Genomic DNA, 17,202 nt, shown 5'->3' with positions numbered 1-17,202 from the left:
TAACTACTTGGATATAATCCGTTAATAAATAAAATAAAATAAAATCAGTCAAGTCAATCTATCAAGCCATCAGTAAGTTAAACTGGTAAGACCGTATGATTCTATGATCCTAAGATGATGTTCCTATAGCCCAAGAAAAGTAAATAAATAACATGTTTTACTGGCATTAATTTGTTGATCCACTGAATTTCCTCCAGGGCCACAGTAATAAGGAATAAAGCATAATTCACTTTAGGAAATAGAGTATCATTTTTAGCAATCATGATCCCAGTTTTGATGGAGAGAATTTTAGTGACAAGCTAACCTTCTCAAATTGGAGAGGAAGAATGTTTTTCATTATCTACTTAAACTGAACATGAACCCAACTATATTAATCGTTTATATTAGATGACCAGGAAGGCTATTAAGAAGAAGTTTTTTTTCAGTTAAAAAGTTAGCTCTCACTGTATTTATTTGAAGGATCTTAGTTCCCAAACTGCATTTATTACTTAATGTAATCAATTTGCAGATGTTAAAACAACCAGATTCCTGGCACATAATGCTGCAGTACAGTGAAGTACACACATGATAGATCATTATGAAAAAGCAACTCAACATTATGAGTCCTCTGCTAGTATGTGAGAAATCCTAGCTAGTAGTTTGCTAATAGGAAAGCAGGCATGGTCAACAGTAGTTACTCGACTTCCTAATCTAGCACTAAATAGACATATTGTTGGCTAATTTTATACTTAGGAGATTACCATTCAGCATTCTGACTGCCTTCACAGAATCAGTGCAGAGACCACTTACAAGAAGGTAATCATCTGCTTTAAGAGGAAGGCATCAGTCATGAAATACGGTGCTATAGTTGCACTGTGTTCACTGTAGTATTAAAACAGGCATGAAATGAAGGTGGTGTTTAATCTGACAAAGTCCAGAAACCATTAATAACCTACATGCTCCTAAAACATTGTCAAAAGAAAGCAGGTTAGGAATAAGTACAAATCATTCAGTTACATGAGTTACATAAAAGTAGAATAAAGGCACGCTTTGAGGCAAATGATTTTACCCCAAAGTAAAAGGAAAAACAATACTTTAAATTATAAAGCAAAGTCAACATGGGTAATGCTGCTAAATTCAAAAAATAATATCTAAACTATTCCTGGTAATTTTATTATTACGACACATAATCTTAGTGATACTTCATTGCTATGCCACCAGTGAAACTTGGAGCCAGGGAAACTGGACAAAAATCCATTCTTATTAGCTGAAAGGATAAGCATTGGCTCTGGGCATGAGTGAATGACTACAAGAAGTGAAATGAACTTAAGAAAGGTCTATTAGTCAGGCCTAGCATAATCCCTGTGATACAAGAAATAACATTTAATGACTGGACTTTTATGTGGTTAGATGGATAAAATCACTGATTCACAACTTAATGCAGATTTTAAAGCTCTAAATTGACTTTTATACCAGCAACAAAGCAAAAAATTAAAAATGCTAGCATCATGCAGTTAAAAGTGCTTTGCCTAGTAAAACAAAAAAATGGGTACAGTATTGGGGTCCCAGGGACCTCTCATAAGCTTGTAATTTTAGAAGAATGCTTATTAGTTAATGATACAATGCTTAAAATTAATCATATGCTTCTAAGGCATACGTAATATATGGTAGTAAGTAATATATGTTCTTTTGTCATAAAAATCAACAAATAATGTGGTACTTTACTTTAAATGTGGATTATTTGGTCATATTGATGAGTTCTGTAATATAGGTAATGAAGACAATAAATACTGCCAGTGAGTATGCAAAATAGGTGCAAAGCAGGTTTTAGATAAAGTAGTGCAATAGAAATATAAATTGGAACATGGGGTGAGCCCTTTGTAATTGTGTCATAATTAAGCTCATAAAATTTCCGTATTTTTAGAAAGAAGGAGGTTTTGAGCTCAAACAAACTCCAGAAGTATATATTTTTTTTCAAGCTTTTCCTCAAGGAATACATATTGCCACTACTTGATTGATCATTAACAATCAAACAAGTTGTGACAATATGTATTCAATTTAACAGAAAACAGTATCAACTTCACATGTAGAAATATAGACAATTTTGGGAAAACTGTAGAATCTTGTGGACATAACACTTCATTTAGACCATGACAGAATATTAAGGAACTACTTTTCCTGTTTTAAAGCAGAAAGAATCTGTAGATATAGTGTGTAAAGCTAATTCACACATTCAGTATAGGATCAGGGATCAGCCAAGAAGTTGTACCAATATAGAATCAGAATAAAAACTAGGAGAAGGAATTAGTTAGAGAAACTACAAAATAAGAAAAAAAAACTTGGCTGTATTTAAAAAGTAGAAAGGATTGCGTCTGTTATCCAAATATGACCCTAAGGATAGAGCTACAAAAAACCCAAACTGTAAGACATGTCAACATGGGAACTGAAGAAGAAATGATAGAAAATGCTGAAGTAAAATTCAGCAAAAGACAAAGACTTATAAGAAACATTATCTCAAAAACTGAGACAAGCATAGCAAAGAAAAGATAGTTGAGTTAGGATCCTCAGACCAAAGCAACTGCAGAAAGCGAGATAAACAGAGGTCTTATCCTAGTTCCGGTAGAGTAGAAAATGCAAATGAAGCTAGATTCTAAGCAACAGGAATCTGCAGACCAAAAACAAAAAGTTAACCGACAATAAAATTTATTTTGACATACCATTTGTAGTAAGGAGGCATTAGAGCAGGAAAAGAAAGTAAGAAAGTGACGCCCACTCAAAATATATTAGGAGGTGACATGAAAAAAAGAATAGAGAACACTTGAGGTGAGTCAAAAGTAAAGCCAAAACTGATTTTTGTTTGAAAGTGCCTTTTGCAGGGAATGAAACAGAAGCTGTGGTACCATTTTTTAAGGGAATAAGTTACACCTTTTACCTCAAAGCAAAATACTGAAGAATGCAATCTTGAGTTAACAGACTCTCACATAAGTCTCATCAGCTTTTAAAATGTGCAATGAAACTGTGATATTTAATTACATTAAGAAAGAACGTAAGTGAGGTTGTATATGATGATAGTGAAGAAAATTCTCCTATTTTGAGTTAAACAAAAACTTCTTATGTGAAATAAGTAAAGAAAGAGAAAAAATGCTGCAGTGCATTTATAAACCTCTAGCAATAATGCTAGGCCATAGTCATGTGTTACAAGGTTTCAAGGGGATTGATAAAACTTAGGCAAAAGCATTAGCCAGATTTTACTGAACAGGCATAATGAATGGGATAGACAACACTTCAACTTTTTGTCCAGAGTGTCAGAAAATTGCTCCCATCTTGGATATAAAAGTCCCTTGATATTAAAGCCAAGCATAGGGTTGACATTTGCATGTATTGCTATGCAGTCATAAGGCAATTTATAAAATCCTGCACTGATTATGAGTATATACTAGCCAGAATGGACAATGCTACCAGAATGCCAGAAACAGTGCCTCTACACTTAGTTAAAGCTAAGGCCTATGGGATTGACCCGTCAAAGTGGCTATCTCTAAAGGGATACTTAATAACCATAGAAATCCTTTCATGATAACATTATTGTACAAATTAAGTCAATGATTTATATTCATTTTTTGAAGACATCAATTTACCATCTACAAGACTGAAGGATTAGTCAGGACATCAAGTAAAACAGTGACATCTATGCTATGGAATGTCATTCATCTAGCAGTGGAAAACGTGTATTTACACTGCTTACTGCTTTCAATCAGAAAGGTGTTATAATAAGCTTCATCTCTCTAAACCCCATTTATAGATTGTACAGCAGGCATCCAAGAGGGATGTTTGACATTGCTATGGAAATTTTGGAAGAGGAAAAGGCAAACTCTAGACGTGTGATATTGCACTTTGTTTGCAAGATAGATTAAAGCTAGTGTTGCCAATAGTAAGGGACCACACACAGAGTGCCCACAAAATGCAGTACTGCGTTCTAATAAAAATCTTCAACTTGTATGCTTTATCCAGGTGATCATGTACTAACTTTAGCCTCTAAAGCAGCATTGTTATCTCTCAGTAAGAGGTTCACCAGTTTGATTTGCAGCTCTGGAACCTATTTATGGAGTTTGCATATACTCCTTCTGTGTTCAAGTGGATTCCCTCTGGATGTTCCAGTTTCCTCCCACATCTCAATGATTTGTGGTAGATGGATTGATGACTTCTAAATTATCCACAGGCGTGGGATCAGTGTGTGTGTGTGTGTGTGTGTGTGTGTGTGTGTGTGTGTGTGTGTGTGTGTGTGTGTGTGTGTGTGTGTGTGTGTGTGTGTGTGTGTGTGTGTGTGTGTGTGTCTGTGTGTCTGTGTTGGGGAAATCTACATTTGCTCTTAATATGGATGAGGAAGCCACAGACTTAGTTGCTGTGGCTTATAAACATGGATGGATGGACAGATGGATGCAAAACTACTTTCTAGAAAAATGGCAGTTACCTTTGAGGTGATGAAATGAGTAAATACAGTAAAGTATAAAGACAGACAGCTGGACAAGAGAAAGGCAGAACACATTTACCACATTAATATATTAAGCCAAAGAAGGAAGCAGGATGAAGTAGGAGAAACAAAGCAATCCCTGTCTAGTAGAGTTAGAAGATTGCTTATCAAAACTACAAAAGCAGTAGATGAGAGAATTTTTGTTAAGAAATAATGGAGTATTCAAAGAAATACCTGTGAGAACTAAGCTAAGAGAACACAATCTAGAAATAACACCTAGAGTGAAGAATAGAACTTACAAAATAACAGAGGTGCAGAAAAATTAACAAGAAGTTCAAAATATGCCCAACTTATTCATAACAGAAGAGTCAAAGTGTGACAGGAGCAGACCAGCAGTGCTAGCTCCTCAGTCTGATGGAAGCATCAGGGTTGGTAATACCATCTGGAAACTGAATAGCATTTCAATGTTTGGATCTCTAAACCAGACCCAGAATCAATACCATGACAGAGAAATTCAAGAATGCCAATACTGGGAAGCACTAGACATGACAATCTACCAGATGACAAGGTGCAATGGTCTCTTAAACAGCAGGATCAAAGTCACTGTGTGCAGTGAGATGCAAAGTAAGGGTTTCACAGTGAAAATACTGCTTTAGTCTTAAATGCAAAGATGATGGTTCAGAGATACTTGTTAATCTTTAATCAAATGTGATTGACAGAATATTGTTCAGATATCTGGGTTATGATGTTTACTGTAGGATGTCTTAAATGTTGCAGTGTTGTGAAAACTGTCTTGAAAAGCACATATTTTATATATATATATATATATATATATATATATATATATATATATATATATATACATCTGACAATCACCTCTTTTCTTCTTTGTCATTAAGGCTGCATTAAAAGAGCACATATGATTCTGTACACGGAAGTTCTTGTCATCAAGACTATGCAGGTAACATGTAACATTTGAATTCTGGTTAGCAGGATGCAGGTTGTTTTCACTTCCTTTCCTGAACCACCTATGTCAGGTTATAAGCCAATGTTATTAGCATGCATGCATGAGTAATGAATTACAATAAACTGATATGTATATAATGATTTTTTTGTAAAGAAAAGTAAGGCAGCTATATTCCTGATTGCAAATGAATGTTCTTGCTCATGGACCTCCCTCACCATTAATGCCATCATGCCTAACATTTCTAATACAGTTATCATAGCCACTTATATACTTTAATAATACATACTGTTAATCAAGAGTCAGCCTAGATTTGTTCCTGTGGTAGGCATAATATAAAAAAATATACAATGAGATGAGGTAAAACATTTACATCATGTCCAGGCTCTGTATCCATATACAAATGTAATAAATATGACTTTAAACAAGGACCAATGACATATGGCACTACAGTAATAGTTATTCATTTTCAGATACTATCTGATAAAACTGATTGCAGTTTGTATAGAAATTGCTTTAGAATTTATATACTTATATTCACAATTATGCTCAAAGTAGCAAAGGTACAGTGCTGTTGGTAATGTAAGAAGATACTGATTGTGACTATCTGTAAAATATGCAATGTGCATTTTAGAAATAAGCCACAAATATTATTTGTGCTGTATTACATTTCATTGGGCAGTGTTATGATGAGGTTTAAATGCACTGTTTTTTCAGGGAATGCATGATGAAAGATGAAGTAGTTGATGAATTGTATTTATAATATTCAAAGCTCAGAGATATAAAGATACATTTAATTTAAAATGCAAATGGCAACATTCATTCTGTATGATGTGCTTGCCTTACAGATGTCAGCACTTGTCTAGCTACAAATGTATAATCAGCTAATAATACAATATGATTTATTGCAATTATGGTCTCTCTCATCTTCTCTGCAAATTGCTTCTGCACTAACATAAATTCTCTTTTGCAGTGTTTCAATTGCTTTTTTATCATCCATATATCTAGTATCAATGCATGCATTCTAGAATTATTCTGCTGTCAGACGTTTATTTTACCTGCTGTGCATACGTGAAGGTGAGCTCATCCATCAAATTAGATCTACAACACTATTTCTTGATGCATTTTTACATATGCACTAAATATGTTTAAAAGAAAAAGTAAGAAGTGCATTTTTGTATTGTGCCTGTAGTTTTCTTTTGTGTTTAACAAAGTGTTGTAAATTCAGACAGAAGAATTTAACTTTGGAAACATATGCGTTATTCTCTTGGAGGCTTACAACCACTATTCTGATTGTTATATAAATGGTAAGAGTGTGGTTCTTCTAAAAATGTGTAAATGTATAAAATTACACTCAGACAATCAAAGCAGGTATATTTTGAGGGTCTATATTATGTTATCGAAAACCTGTATCTTTGAACACCACAACACCGACACACATAGCCCGAACCGCAAATATGCCGAACACCCTAAACCGCGAATTTTCAAATCTCGAACCGTCATAGTCGGCCAACACCACCACACACCACATACTACATACCCAAACATAATAAATAAAACACATACATACACAAACCAAACCCTACTTCTAACCCTACACTAAACCTTACATACATTACTATCTATGCACTTACCTTAACCCGCACCCTAACCCTAAGGTCCATAACTATTGCACACTTACCCTACAGACATATACCCAAACAAAACAAATAATCCACACACATACAGTTAAAACCCTACTTCTAACACTACACTAAACCTTACATACATTACCTATCTATGCATTTACCTTAACCCGCACCCTAACGCTAAGGTCCGTAACTATCGCACACTTATCTTACAGAGCTATACCGCAGACGGGCCAACCATGACACTTCGACATTTCACATTTCGTGGTTTTGTACATTTGCCGTTACCATAGTTCAAGCTATACGTGTCGGTCTTTTAGTGTTCGATGATACGGATTTTCGATAACATAATATAGATCCTATTTTGAATACAACACTGTGTGAGTAGAGCATATATTCACTTGTGTGGGCATGGAAATGGGTACACACCTCCCATTACTTCTTATAGTCATCTTAAGGGACTCCATTACTCAGAAGAAAGGGAATGGCTACCTTTTGCGAGTAAACAAGTCTAACTTTCTCCTATTTTACTGCATTTGTTTGATTTTCTCCAAGTAGGGGTTTGAAGTTCTAAGTGTGACCTTGCACTGATTTTTTTGTTTTGGGAGATTTTTGCCTTCTTTGTCTTTGTAACAACATAGAGTTTGTATATTTAAGTTTGCAGTATGTTGGGGCTTGTACCATGCATGGCTTACAGTTAGAGATTTCACTCTTTGGTATTTTGGGCATTTATGCTTGGTATTCTGGCTCCTTGGTAACTTGCAATTCAAGGCTTCATAGGTGAACCAATATAAATATACTACCCTGTTAACTAAATAACTAAATTACTTACACATGTATCTACATTAGAACTAAAGTAAGCGGACAGTCTCAAATCATCTGAATTGTTAATTAATACTTTACTTGGTACCTACATCACTAATACTGTAAGAATGGTTCACAGCAAAGATACATCAGATGTAAAATGATGTGGAAACAGATTAGTAATATATGCCTTTAGACCAATGAGTATTGCAGAAGTTCATTGACTACCATAGAAGATCATTGGGTAGTGCAGAAGTTCACTTTGTACGGCAGACGATCACTGAGTAGTGCAGATGTTCACTAAGTAGTGCAGCAGTTCATTGAGTATTACAGATGTTCACTGAGTAATACAGATCATTGTTTTGTACAGTCATTCACTGACAAGTGCAGACATTTTTTGAGTTGTTCAGACATTCATTGAGTAGCTCAGAAGATCTTTGAGTAGTGCAGACGTTCACTGAGTAGTGCAGACATTCATTGACTAGTATTCATTGAGTAGTGCAGAAGTTCATTGAGTAGTTCAGACTTTCATTGCATAGTGCAGATGTTCACTGACTAGTACAGAAGATCACTGAGTAGTGCAGACGTTCACTGACTAGTACAGAAGATCACTGAGTAGTGCAGAAGATCATAGAGTAGTGCAGAAGATCATAGAGTAGTGCAGAAGTTTATAGAGTAGTGCAGACATTCACTGAGTAGTGTAGAGGATCAAGTAATGCAGAAGCTCACTGAGACTTTTCTTCATCATTATATTTTGAGTTAACAGCACCTGGCCCAGGTACTTTGTCTTCATCATATTGTATGTTAATACCACTTGGTTAATGTGTTTCACTGAGTAGAGCAGACATTCACTGACTAGTACAGAAGATCACTGAGTAGTGCAGAAGATCATAGAGTAGTGCAGAAGTTTATATTATAGAGTATTCCAGACATTTCACTGAGTAGTGCAGAAGATCAAGTAATGCAGAAGCTCACTGAGTAGTGCAGAAGATCAAAGTAGTGCAGTAGATCATTGAGTAGTGCAGACATTCACTGAGCAGTACAGAAGATCATTGAGTAGTGCAGATGTTCTCTGAGCAGTGCAGAAGATCATTTAGTGCAGATGTTCACTGAGTAGTGCAGATGATCATTGAGTAGTGCAGTCATTCACAGAGTAGTGCAGAATATCATTGATAAGTGCAAAAGTGCCAGATAATAGGAAGCCAGCAGTTTCATTATCCTTATTCAAGGGAGGCAGTAGGAAAATGATCTCAGGATCTACAAACCTCTTAACTGTCACATGGACCAGGCGTGGGGTGAGAGGAAATACTAGACAGAGGTGACCCAGATATGACATGGGTTGTAAATCTTCTGTGATGGCTAAGGGCAAGGAAAGGAGATTTTGAGGACATTAACAGGAAAGGGGGCTGTGGAGTGTGTGTATGTGTGTGTGTGTGTGTGTGTGTGTGTGTGTGTGTGTGTGTGTGTGTGTGTGTGTGTGTGTGTGTGTGTGTGTGTGTGTGCGTGTGTGTGTGTGTGTTTATGTGTATGTGTTTGAATGTGTACTTGTGTGTGTGTGTGTGTGTGTGTGTGTGTGTGTGTGTGTGTGTGTGTGTGTGTGTGTGTGTGTGTAAGAGTGACTGAAGTGAGATGGATGGTTGTGTTTAAATTATATGGTTATATCAGTTACTTATGTTGAGAAGCTCAGATCTGCACTTCATGGTAGGTAATGCAATTCAGAGACATAAGAAGAACAGATGGCAAAAGAACCCAACAAATGTTGAATTAGAATCATACATGTCAGTCCTGTTAAAACAGAAACTATGGCAATTCAAAAATTCAAAATAAAAGCTGACAGACAGTGACAAATTAATTTCCTATTGATGTTAGTTAGTGGTATTTAGATTGCGCTAATTTTTTTTTTTACTTTACCCTGGTTTTGTGTGTAAAACAGAGACTTTACTTTTCAATTCATAATATCTGAACTTGAGGGAAAATGTTCAAACTGGATCTGATTTCTTTAATTTGTGCTCTATCAATAGTGTGTTAAATGAAAATACATATACAGTCTTTTCTTCACCATTATATTTTGAGTTAACAGCACCTGGCCCAGGTACTTTGTCTTCATCATACTGTATGTTAATACCACTTGGTTAATGTGTATCCCTGTTGAAAGTAGGGTCATACTTTCACACCTGTCTTGAACTATGTGTTCAAAAATGTTCCTAGGTAATGCATGACGGTGAACCCTGTTCAAAACATGCCCCCTCATTTCAGTCAAAAGCCTTATGTAGAAATATGTTTGAATTAGAAGAAGGGCCAGGCAAACCTAATACCTGCTTATCTCACAATATTTCTTTTAACAGCAATGTTAAATAAAAATGTATTTTTTATGTGTAGTAGTCTCTGATTTGTTCTTTTCTCTAGGCAAAAGTATATCTTATCTCTAGGCAAAACTATCTCTGTCAAAAGAAAAAAAAAATACAGCCAATCTGGATTCATTTTACCTGCCAATTTCCTTTGTTTTTTTGTGTGTTTGCTTGTTTGTTTGCAAGTGAACTTGACAGCTAAACAGTAGTAGACATGGCCTGCTTGAACTTCAGCAAAGTCTTTGACAGGTAGGATAACTGAAAGGGTCAGGGACTGGACAATGAATAAAGAAATGGATAGCTGCATGGATGACTCAATGAAGAAATGGATAGCTGCATGGATGACTCAATGAAGAAATGGATAGCTGCATGGATGACTCAATGAAGAAATGGATAGCTGCATGGATGACTCAATGAAGAAATGGATAGCTGCATGGATGACTCAATGAAGAAATGGATAGCTGCATGGATGACTCAATGAAGAAATGGATAGCTGCATGGATGACTCATAAGTTATATGGGGTTGTGGTGACAGGGTCAAAGTCAGGACTTAGTAAAGTGATTAGTAGACTTTTACACGCATTCACCCTAGTTCTTGTTCTAGTCACTTTGCTTGTCTCAGATGTATCCAAGAGAAGAACAAGAGCCATGTCATTGCTGTTGACACAAATGAAGTTGCAGGAGTGACTGGTGAAGAAATTTAATGGAAAAATATTGAAAAGCTAAGCAAGTATACAGAAATAAGGCAGATAAAGCTCCTTACAAGCAAAAAACTAAATAGTATGCTTAGACAGCAACAACCTGATGTGAAGTATTAGCGAGGGGGTGGGGGTGGAACTGATGGCTACTGAGTAGGTAGAGGATTTTGCTGACATGATTATACCTGATTTGACCACCAAACAGAATCTCAGGTATATTCTCAGAGGAAAGACTCCAAAAGCAAAAAAGCTATAGTTTTACTCTACAGGGTCCTTGTCAGACCACACTTTGAATACTGTAGACAGTTCTATAGGCAATAAAAGGAAAATACACCAGGCTAATGGAAGCAATCTAGGCATGCATCAGCAGAATGATTTAAGAGAAACAGCAGAATGAAGATGACCGGAGGCTAGACAAGCTAGAGGCTTTCCATCAAGTGACCATAAGAGAGATGGTGGCAGGGTGGATATGCTACTGGTGTTAAGTTGGATGGTAAGGTATTATTGTACAACAGTAGGTTGTATGGAATAACATCTCCCAGGATGTCAGAAAGTACCTTCCAACAGACAAGGTTATAGACTGCAGTTAACTACAGGAATAGATAGAAATGATAGAATCCCAAGTGGGATTCAACAGGACATGACACAGATGGAAAAACCACCAAGAAGTAAAATTGGGATAGAAAGGAAATACAGTGTTAAATGCACCTAAAATTATCAGGCTAGGTATTTCCTGTTACCATCAAGTAAACTGAGTGAAATTTAAAAAAAAAAATGTAATTTGCTATGAAAGAAATACAGTCTTGACAATAGGTATCTGAATAGAATTTATGCTTGTTTGGCTGATACCAGACAATTCAGACAAGATAGGGTAGTGTGCTGGATTAGAATGTACATGAGTAATACTTCTTTTTTATTCTGAGACTAATAAACCAGTTGTCGGTCTCTCAATGCGGAGCCACATCATGGTCAAATGGACCCCTAGGTATGGTAATGGATCCCCCACACACACACACATATATATATATATATATATATATATATATATATATATATATATACAGACACACACACACACACACACATATATATATATATATATATATATATATACACACACACACACACACACACACACACACACACACACACACACACACACACACACACACAGCAACCTCTCCCACTGCCATTCCATTACTTGTCTATTTCTCCGCAGTTACCATAAACACTGTTCAAACCTGCCTGTGCTCACACTATTTTCTTATTTACTTCTGCAATGATTGCAGATATCAGGATTTAATTTCAAATTTTTATTTCAAATTTTATAGCACAAGCAATGTTAGCCATTTGCTAAACAAACAATACAGTCTCACAATGAAAAGAGATAGTATAAAGAGTAAACTTCTCTTCCTTTGAAACTCAGATTGATTGAAATTGCTTTGAAACTCACATTCAAGGAAAATGCAGCTGGCCAGTACCAGATTAAGTTTATCTTTTGGGCTGTTTCCAAACTATAAGCTCCTTTTACACATTTGTTGGTGTATGCATACTTGCATGTGTTCTTTGATTCACCTTCCTGATAGTATTAAATTGCATTCCTTGCATAATACAGCACAACTTGTTAGAATGTGTTTTAAATGTGTAGTTTTGAACACTTAAAATGCATGAACCAATAATGACAAAACTGCCCATTTCAGAAGATTTCAACCATGAAAGTCTGCTTAAACTTCTGTCATTACAATCTACCAATATCAGTCAATATGCACAGTCTCTGCAGAACTAAAAGTTATCAGAATAATTCCACATTAAAGAGATTTATAACTAATGAAGAGGTTGCTACTAGCAAACAACTTTACATTTCATTATTTCATCTACAAATTCAGTGCCTGCTTCCCTTGAATATTTAATTGCTTCTGTTACATAGAAAAAGTTCCTAACCTGGTAATATTGCAATAGGGAAAGGCTGGCAAACTGCCAACAAGTACATATATACTTTGTATGTCATCCAAAGAAAGACCCATTCAGGAGTGCAGCACCACTGTTTTCCCCCCTTAAAATGCATCATAGTATCAGCAATCCATCTACATGGAGTGGGAGCAAAACACACCCGTCTGCACAAAAGGCAAGCATGCTACCAGATGTGCTGTTAACACTGCTTTCAGTTTCTGTAGCACAAACACTAACTGCTGTTTGTTAAACAAAAAAGTTGAACATTGAAAATAGACTTAGTATGAGCAATAGTGAACTGCTCTTCCCTTAAAACTCAAAATACCCTGAAAATACACAGAAATTCACAATTCTTTAAAAATGTACTGAAATTCATAATTCCTTGAAATGCACTGAAACTCACAATTCCTTCAGAGTCTGGTAGTTGGTGTAAAGGATTCATGCTCTTGTCTCCTGTAACCAAGTTACAGGGTTTGAACCTAATTAAGTTAATGACTAACCTGATCCCCTAAACTAGGGCATCTTATATCCACACACTGGCTAGTTTTTATTCTGCATATGTCTCTTTCACACTCCAGGAAGTGTACAATGTGTTTACAGCCTTGTTGGCATCCATACACATGCATGGATGCAGAGTGTGTGTGTGTGTGTGTGTGTGTGTGTGTGTGTGTGTGTGTGTGTGTGTGTGTGTGCACATTTTCTTAAAGAAGAAGATGCTGCTGTGGAGTTAAAGAAGAATGATTTGATATTTTAATGTGGAAGCCTCCAAGGCAGCACCCCTCCCCCCAGCCAGAGTACCACAGGCATATGCCTAGGTCACCTAAATTTGGCTCTGGTTCTGCTCAATGCCTTGGGGTGTTTAGAAGTGTATCCAGTGTAACTAAGGAGTTACCAAGGATGATGGAAAGTGAAGAGAAATGCACAGCAGGCTGATGTAAATGTGACGTGCATACTAAGAGAAAGCAAGAGTTAGGAGAGGATGTAGAAATAAGTCATGTAGAATGCTTCAGACTTTGCAACATGGGAGTATTCTCACATCAGTCCAGGAAGTTTTTGATCCTGACAGATAGGGAACATCTTTATACTGTGATACTCAGTAGTGCATATCCTAGCAGTATATATATATATATATATATATATGTGTGTGTGTGTGTGCATAAACATATTTATACATTATATATCTATATCTATATATATATATATATATATATATATATATATATATATATATAGATAGATAGATAGATATTTCTATATACATATAACTGAAACTTCTCTATAAAGGGAACGTAACTTCAAATAAGAAAGAATGTGCATTTTGTATTGTAGAAGTAACTTATGTTCATTGATTGAGTTAGGTAAGTGAGAAGTAAGAAATGAAAAGAGCAAGCATTTCCTTATGAACAAAAGTTTTTAAAATGTGCCCATATTGCTGTTAATGGATTACTTCCATTTTTTAATATGAAATACACAGAAACAAACTGAGAACAACAATTTGACTTATAGAAGAATTTAATTTATTAAAAAGTTCTTATACAAGTGATTATGTTATCCTTTATTCTGAATGTTTAGTCTATACTTTCATGAATATAGCCCAGTCTGATATCCTGATATAATTCAAACACTCACCGATAAATACTCTGTGTAATACTTTGGGCTATATTCCAAAAGAGTTGCGCTCAGTGTAAGTTTACTTTAATTCTGAAAGACTTGTTCTCAGTGTAAGTGACTTAATTCAGTTTAAGGCCTATCTACAAACAGGATTACATTCTGGGACAGATTTCAAAAGACCTGCTCTCTGTGTAAGTGGTCACTTACACTGAGAGCAAGTCTTTTGGAATTGGGCGATTTTGTATTCACTCATTTGATAATAAGACATTATACAGGTATGCTGTCACAGTATAATATGCAAGTAGCTGCTTAGAAGTCATCAGAAATTATTCTCATAAAGCGTTATTGCAAAAAAATAACATAATTCAGCTTAAAAATACATCCATATATAAAAAAAGTATAAATGATATTGCTATTAGTTTTTCAAGTCATTGCATAGTACGACTTAGTGTACCAAACAGTAAACATTTGTTTTATAGCAGTGGATTGATATGTTAGCAGTAATGATTATTTTCCTAGGCTTTGTATGGTTCTAAGAGGAATGTCATGCTGCTTGCGTGAGGCACTCCGTTAATGTCTGCTTAACATTAATTCAAAGTTGATGAATTTCAAATTGTCTATACGTAAGTATTTCTTACAAAAAAAAAAATCACAAAACTTACAGTACACTTGCAGCTGTCCACGGAAAACATTCCTGCCACGCAGATTCTCTGCTTTACATTCATAGGTTCCGGCATCATCCAACTGGAGGTTAGTTATTTCAAGGACTGCCTGCGATTTCCTTAACCTTGCTCTGTTTGGAATATTACCATTTACCTTCCTCCATGAGATGATTGGAACAGGGCTGAAATACAAGGGAGAAATAAAGCATGAATACAATAGAGGTAAAAAAATAAATAATAGTAATAATGTGCATGATAAATATACAAGAGCACAGAGGGAAAATTAAATTGCTGTGTGCTTGCATGATAGATTAATTCAGCTTCAAATGCTTTCTTAACACTTAAAAGATTATGAAATATACAATTAGCCTCTTAAATAGTTTATAGTAATGCTTTTATAATCACCTCATGATTTATGAATAACAACATAATTTTACTAACACAATTTTGGAAGAAGAGAGAGAGTTTTAGTTTTCAAAGAAGGTCTTCAACAGACTACAGCAGGACAATTCCCACATTACACTTTATCATAGATCAATCAACAAATATATAAATAAACATTAGAAAGTAACCTGAAATAATGACCTCAGAAAAATGTATTAAAATTACGATGATAGAAAATTCAGTATGTACTACTCTTACCATTTGAAATTTCAAGAAAAGTCCATATAATAATTATTTGTGCTGCTAAAAGTGCCCAAGTCCCAAGCACTCAAATGCTACTGTCTCAAAGCTAGGCATTGCCTTTGTTGGTAATAGTGTCAAACTGACAGCTTATGTCATCCTTATGGGCAGCTGCCAATACTGGAGCTCTAGTGCTATGACTCTGGCCTGCAGGACAGTGACCCCAGATAGGTGAGAATTTCATAAAGTTTAGCTTAATGTATCAATTGGTGGTGGGGCAGATACAAAGAACAGGAGAATAGAAAGACACTGGAATGTAACTTTAAGCAGGTAAATGAAAAGCAGATATGAGTCTAGCAGCAAAAAAATATATAAACAGCTGTAAAACCACTGAAGCACCAATCCTGGAGCAGATTTTACAACATTCTCACAAATGCAATTCTACCACAGTCTAAGACACTAGACTAAGCAGGAATTTACCAGTAACATTGTGTTAAGAAAATATACAGTAATGAATTACTAAATGCTGCTCACATATTCCAGTAGTTCACAGTTCTGTCACAACTGTGAGTGAAATATTCTACTTATGGAGTTAGAAGTACAGTATAAAATGTAAACAATGTTTTTTTTTCTTGCTATGCACTTTGTCTCATGTCTCACTCCCCAGACATTTTTACATCTCCAACAAAGGCGTAGACAGAAAATTCCATTTTGTGCAGCTAATAAATATACACATCATTTCCAGTGGTCTCCTCTAAAACTATTAACAATATTGTTTTTAGATTAGCAGCCATCTCTGTAAGCAAGATATGTACCTGTTGTTAGAGGAATCACTGTAGACAGCTGTAGACGTGATATAGCCTGATAAAGCTACAATGTTTCTGAGTGCTACAAAGAATAAATGTACTCTTTAGCCACCCTTGATCTCCACATATGCTTTCCATGGCCAGTTGCATCAGAAATTACATCCAAAATGTTTTTACCAATTGTTTTACATATATACTGGACTTATTTTACAGATTGCTCTGCTCTTTCCCAGTAGGCCACTGAGTGCTTTCTGATCTGAGGAATACATTTTCTAATATTATAATGCAGATTGCTTAAACCAGTATTGATTCATAGATCTTTCAAGAGACAATACAGAAGATGATTGCCACGGCTTTGTTTTGTATGGGTAGCATTAGCATTGGTTAACATCATTACAAAAATTAGATCCTTCACAGTCATCATTATTCTAAACGAGTTCAAACCACTGTTGCCCAGTATTGGTTATTTTTCTTAGCCTGGAACATCATTTGGAGTCCATCCATTTTCTAGTAGGTCTTTTGAGTATTTTGCATGTATTTATTTATATAGCAAATATTTAATGATTAAATATCTTTTCCTTGATTGAACAAAATTAGTTATATATGTTGAAAATTCTGTAATAATATGAATTAATCTTTTATATTCCTAAACAGCTTTCA

At 35.4% G+C, this 17,202-nt stretch overlaps 1 protein-coding gene across 8 annotated transcripts in view; it reads right to left on the bottom strand.

The window, feature by feature from the left end:
* The window catches only part of CNTN5 (contactin 5), a 5,719,910-nt gene that overhangs the window by 1,813,275 nt on the left and 3,889,433 nt on the right, over positions 1 to 17,202 (bottom strand). For all 8 annotated transcript variants that reach the window (XM_044072706.1, XM_044072701.1, XM_044072707.1 and 5 more), the window contains one exon: positions 15,113 to 15,294. In XM_044072706.1, the coding sequence (XP_043928641.1) occupies positions 15,113 to 15,294 (182 nt within the window). The remainder of the gene's footprint in view (positions 1 to 15,112; positions 15,295 to 17,202) is intronic.

The sequence above is a fragment of the Protopterus annectens genome, chromosome 5.part0, assembly GCF_019279795.1.
Source record: "Protopterus annectens isolate FY-2018-M chromosome 5.part0, PAN1.0, whole genome shotgun sequence".
Lineage (NCBI taxonomy): Eukaryota > Metazoa > Chordata > Ceratodontiformes > Protopteridae > Protopterus > Protopterus annectens.
The sequence above is the reverse complement of the archived record's forward strand: the minus strand, read 5'-3'. Positions and strand labels throughout refer to the sequence as shown.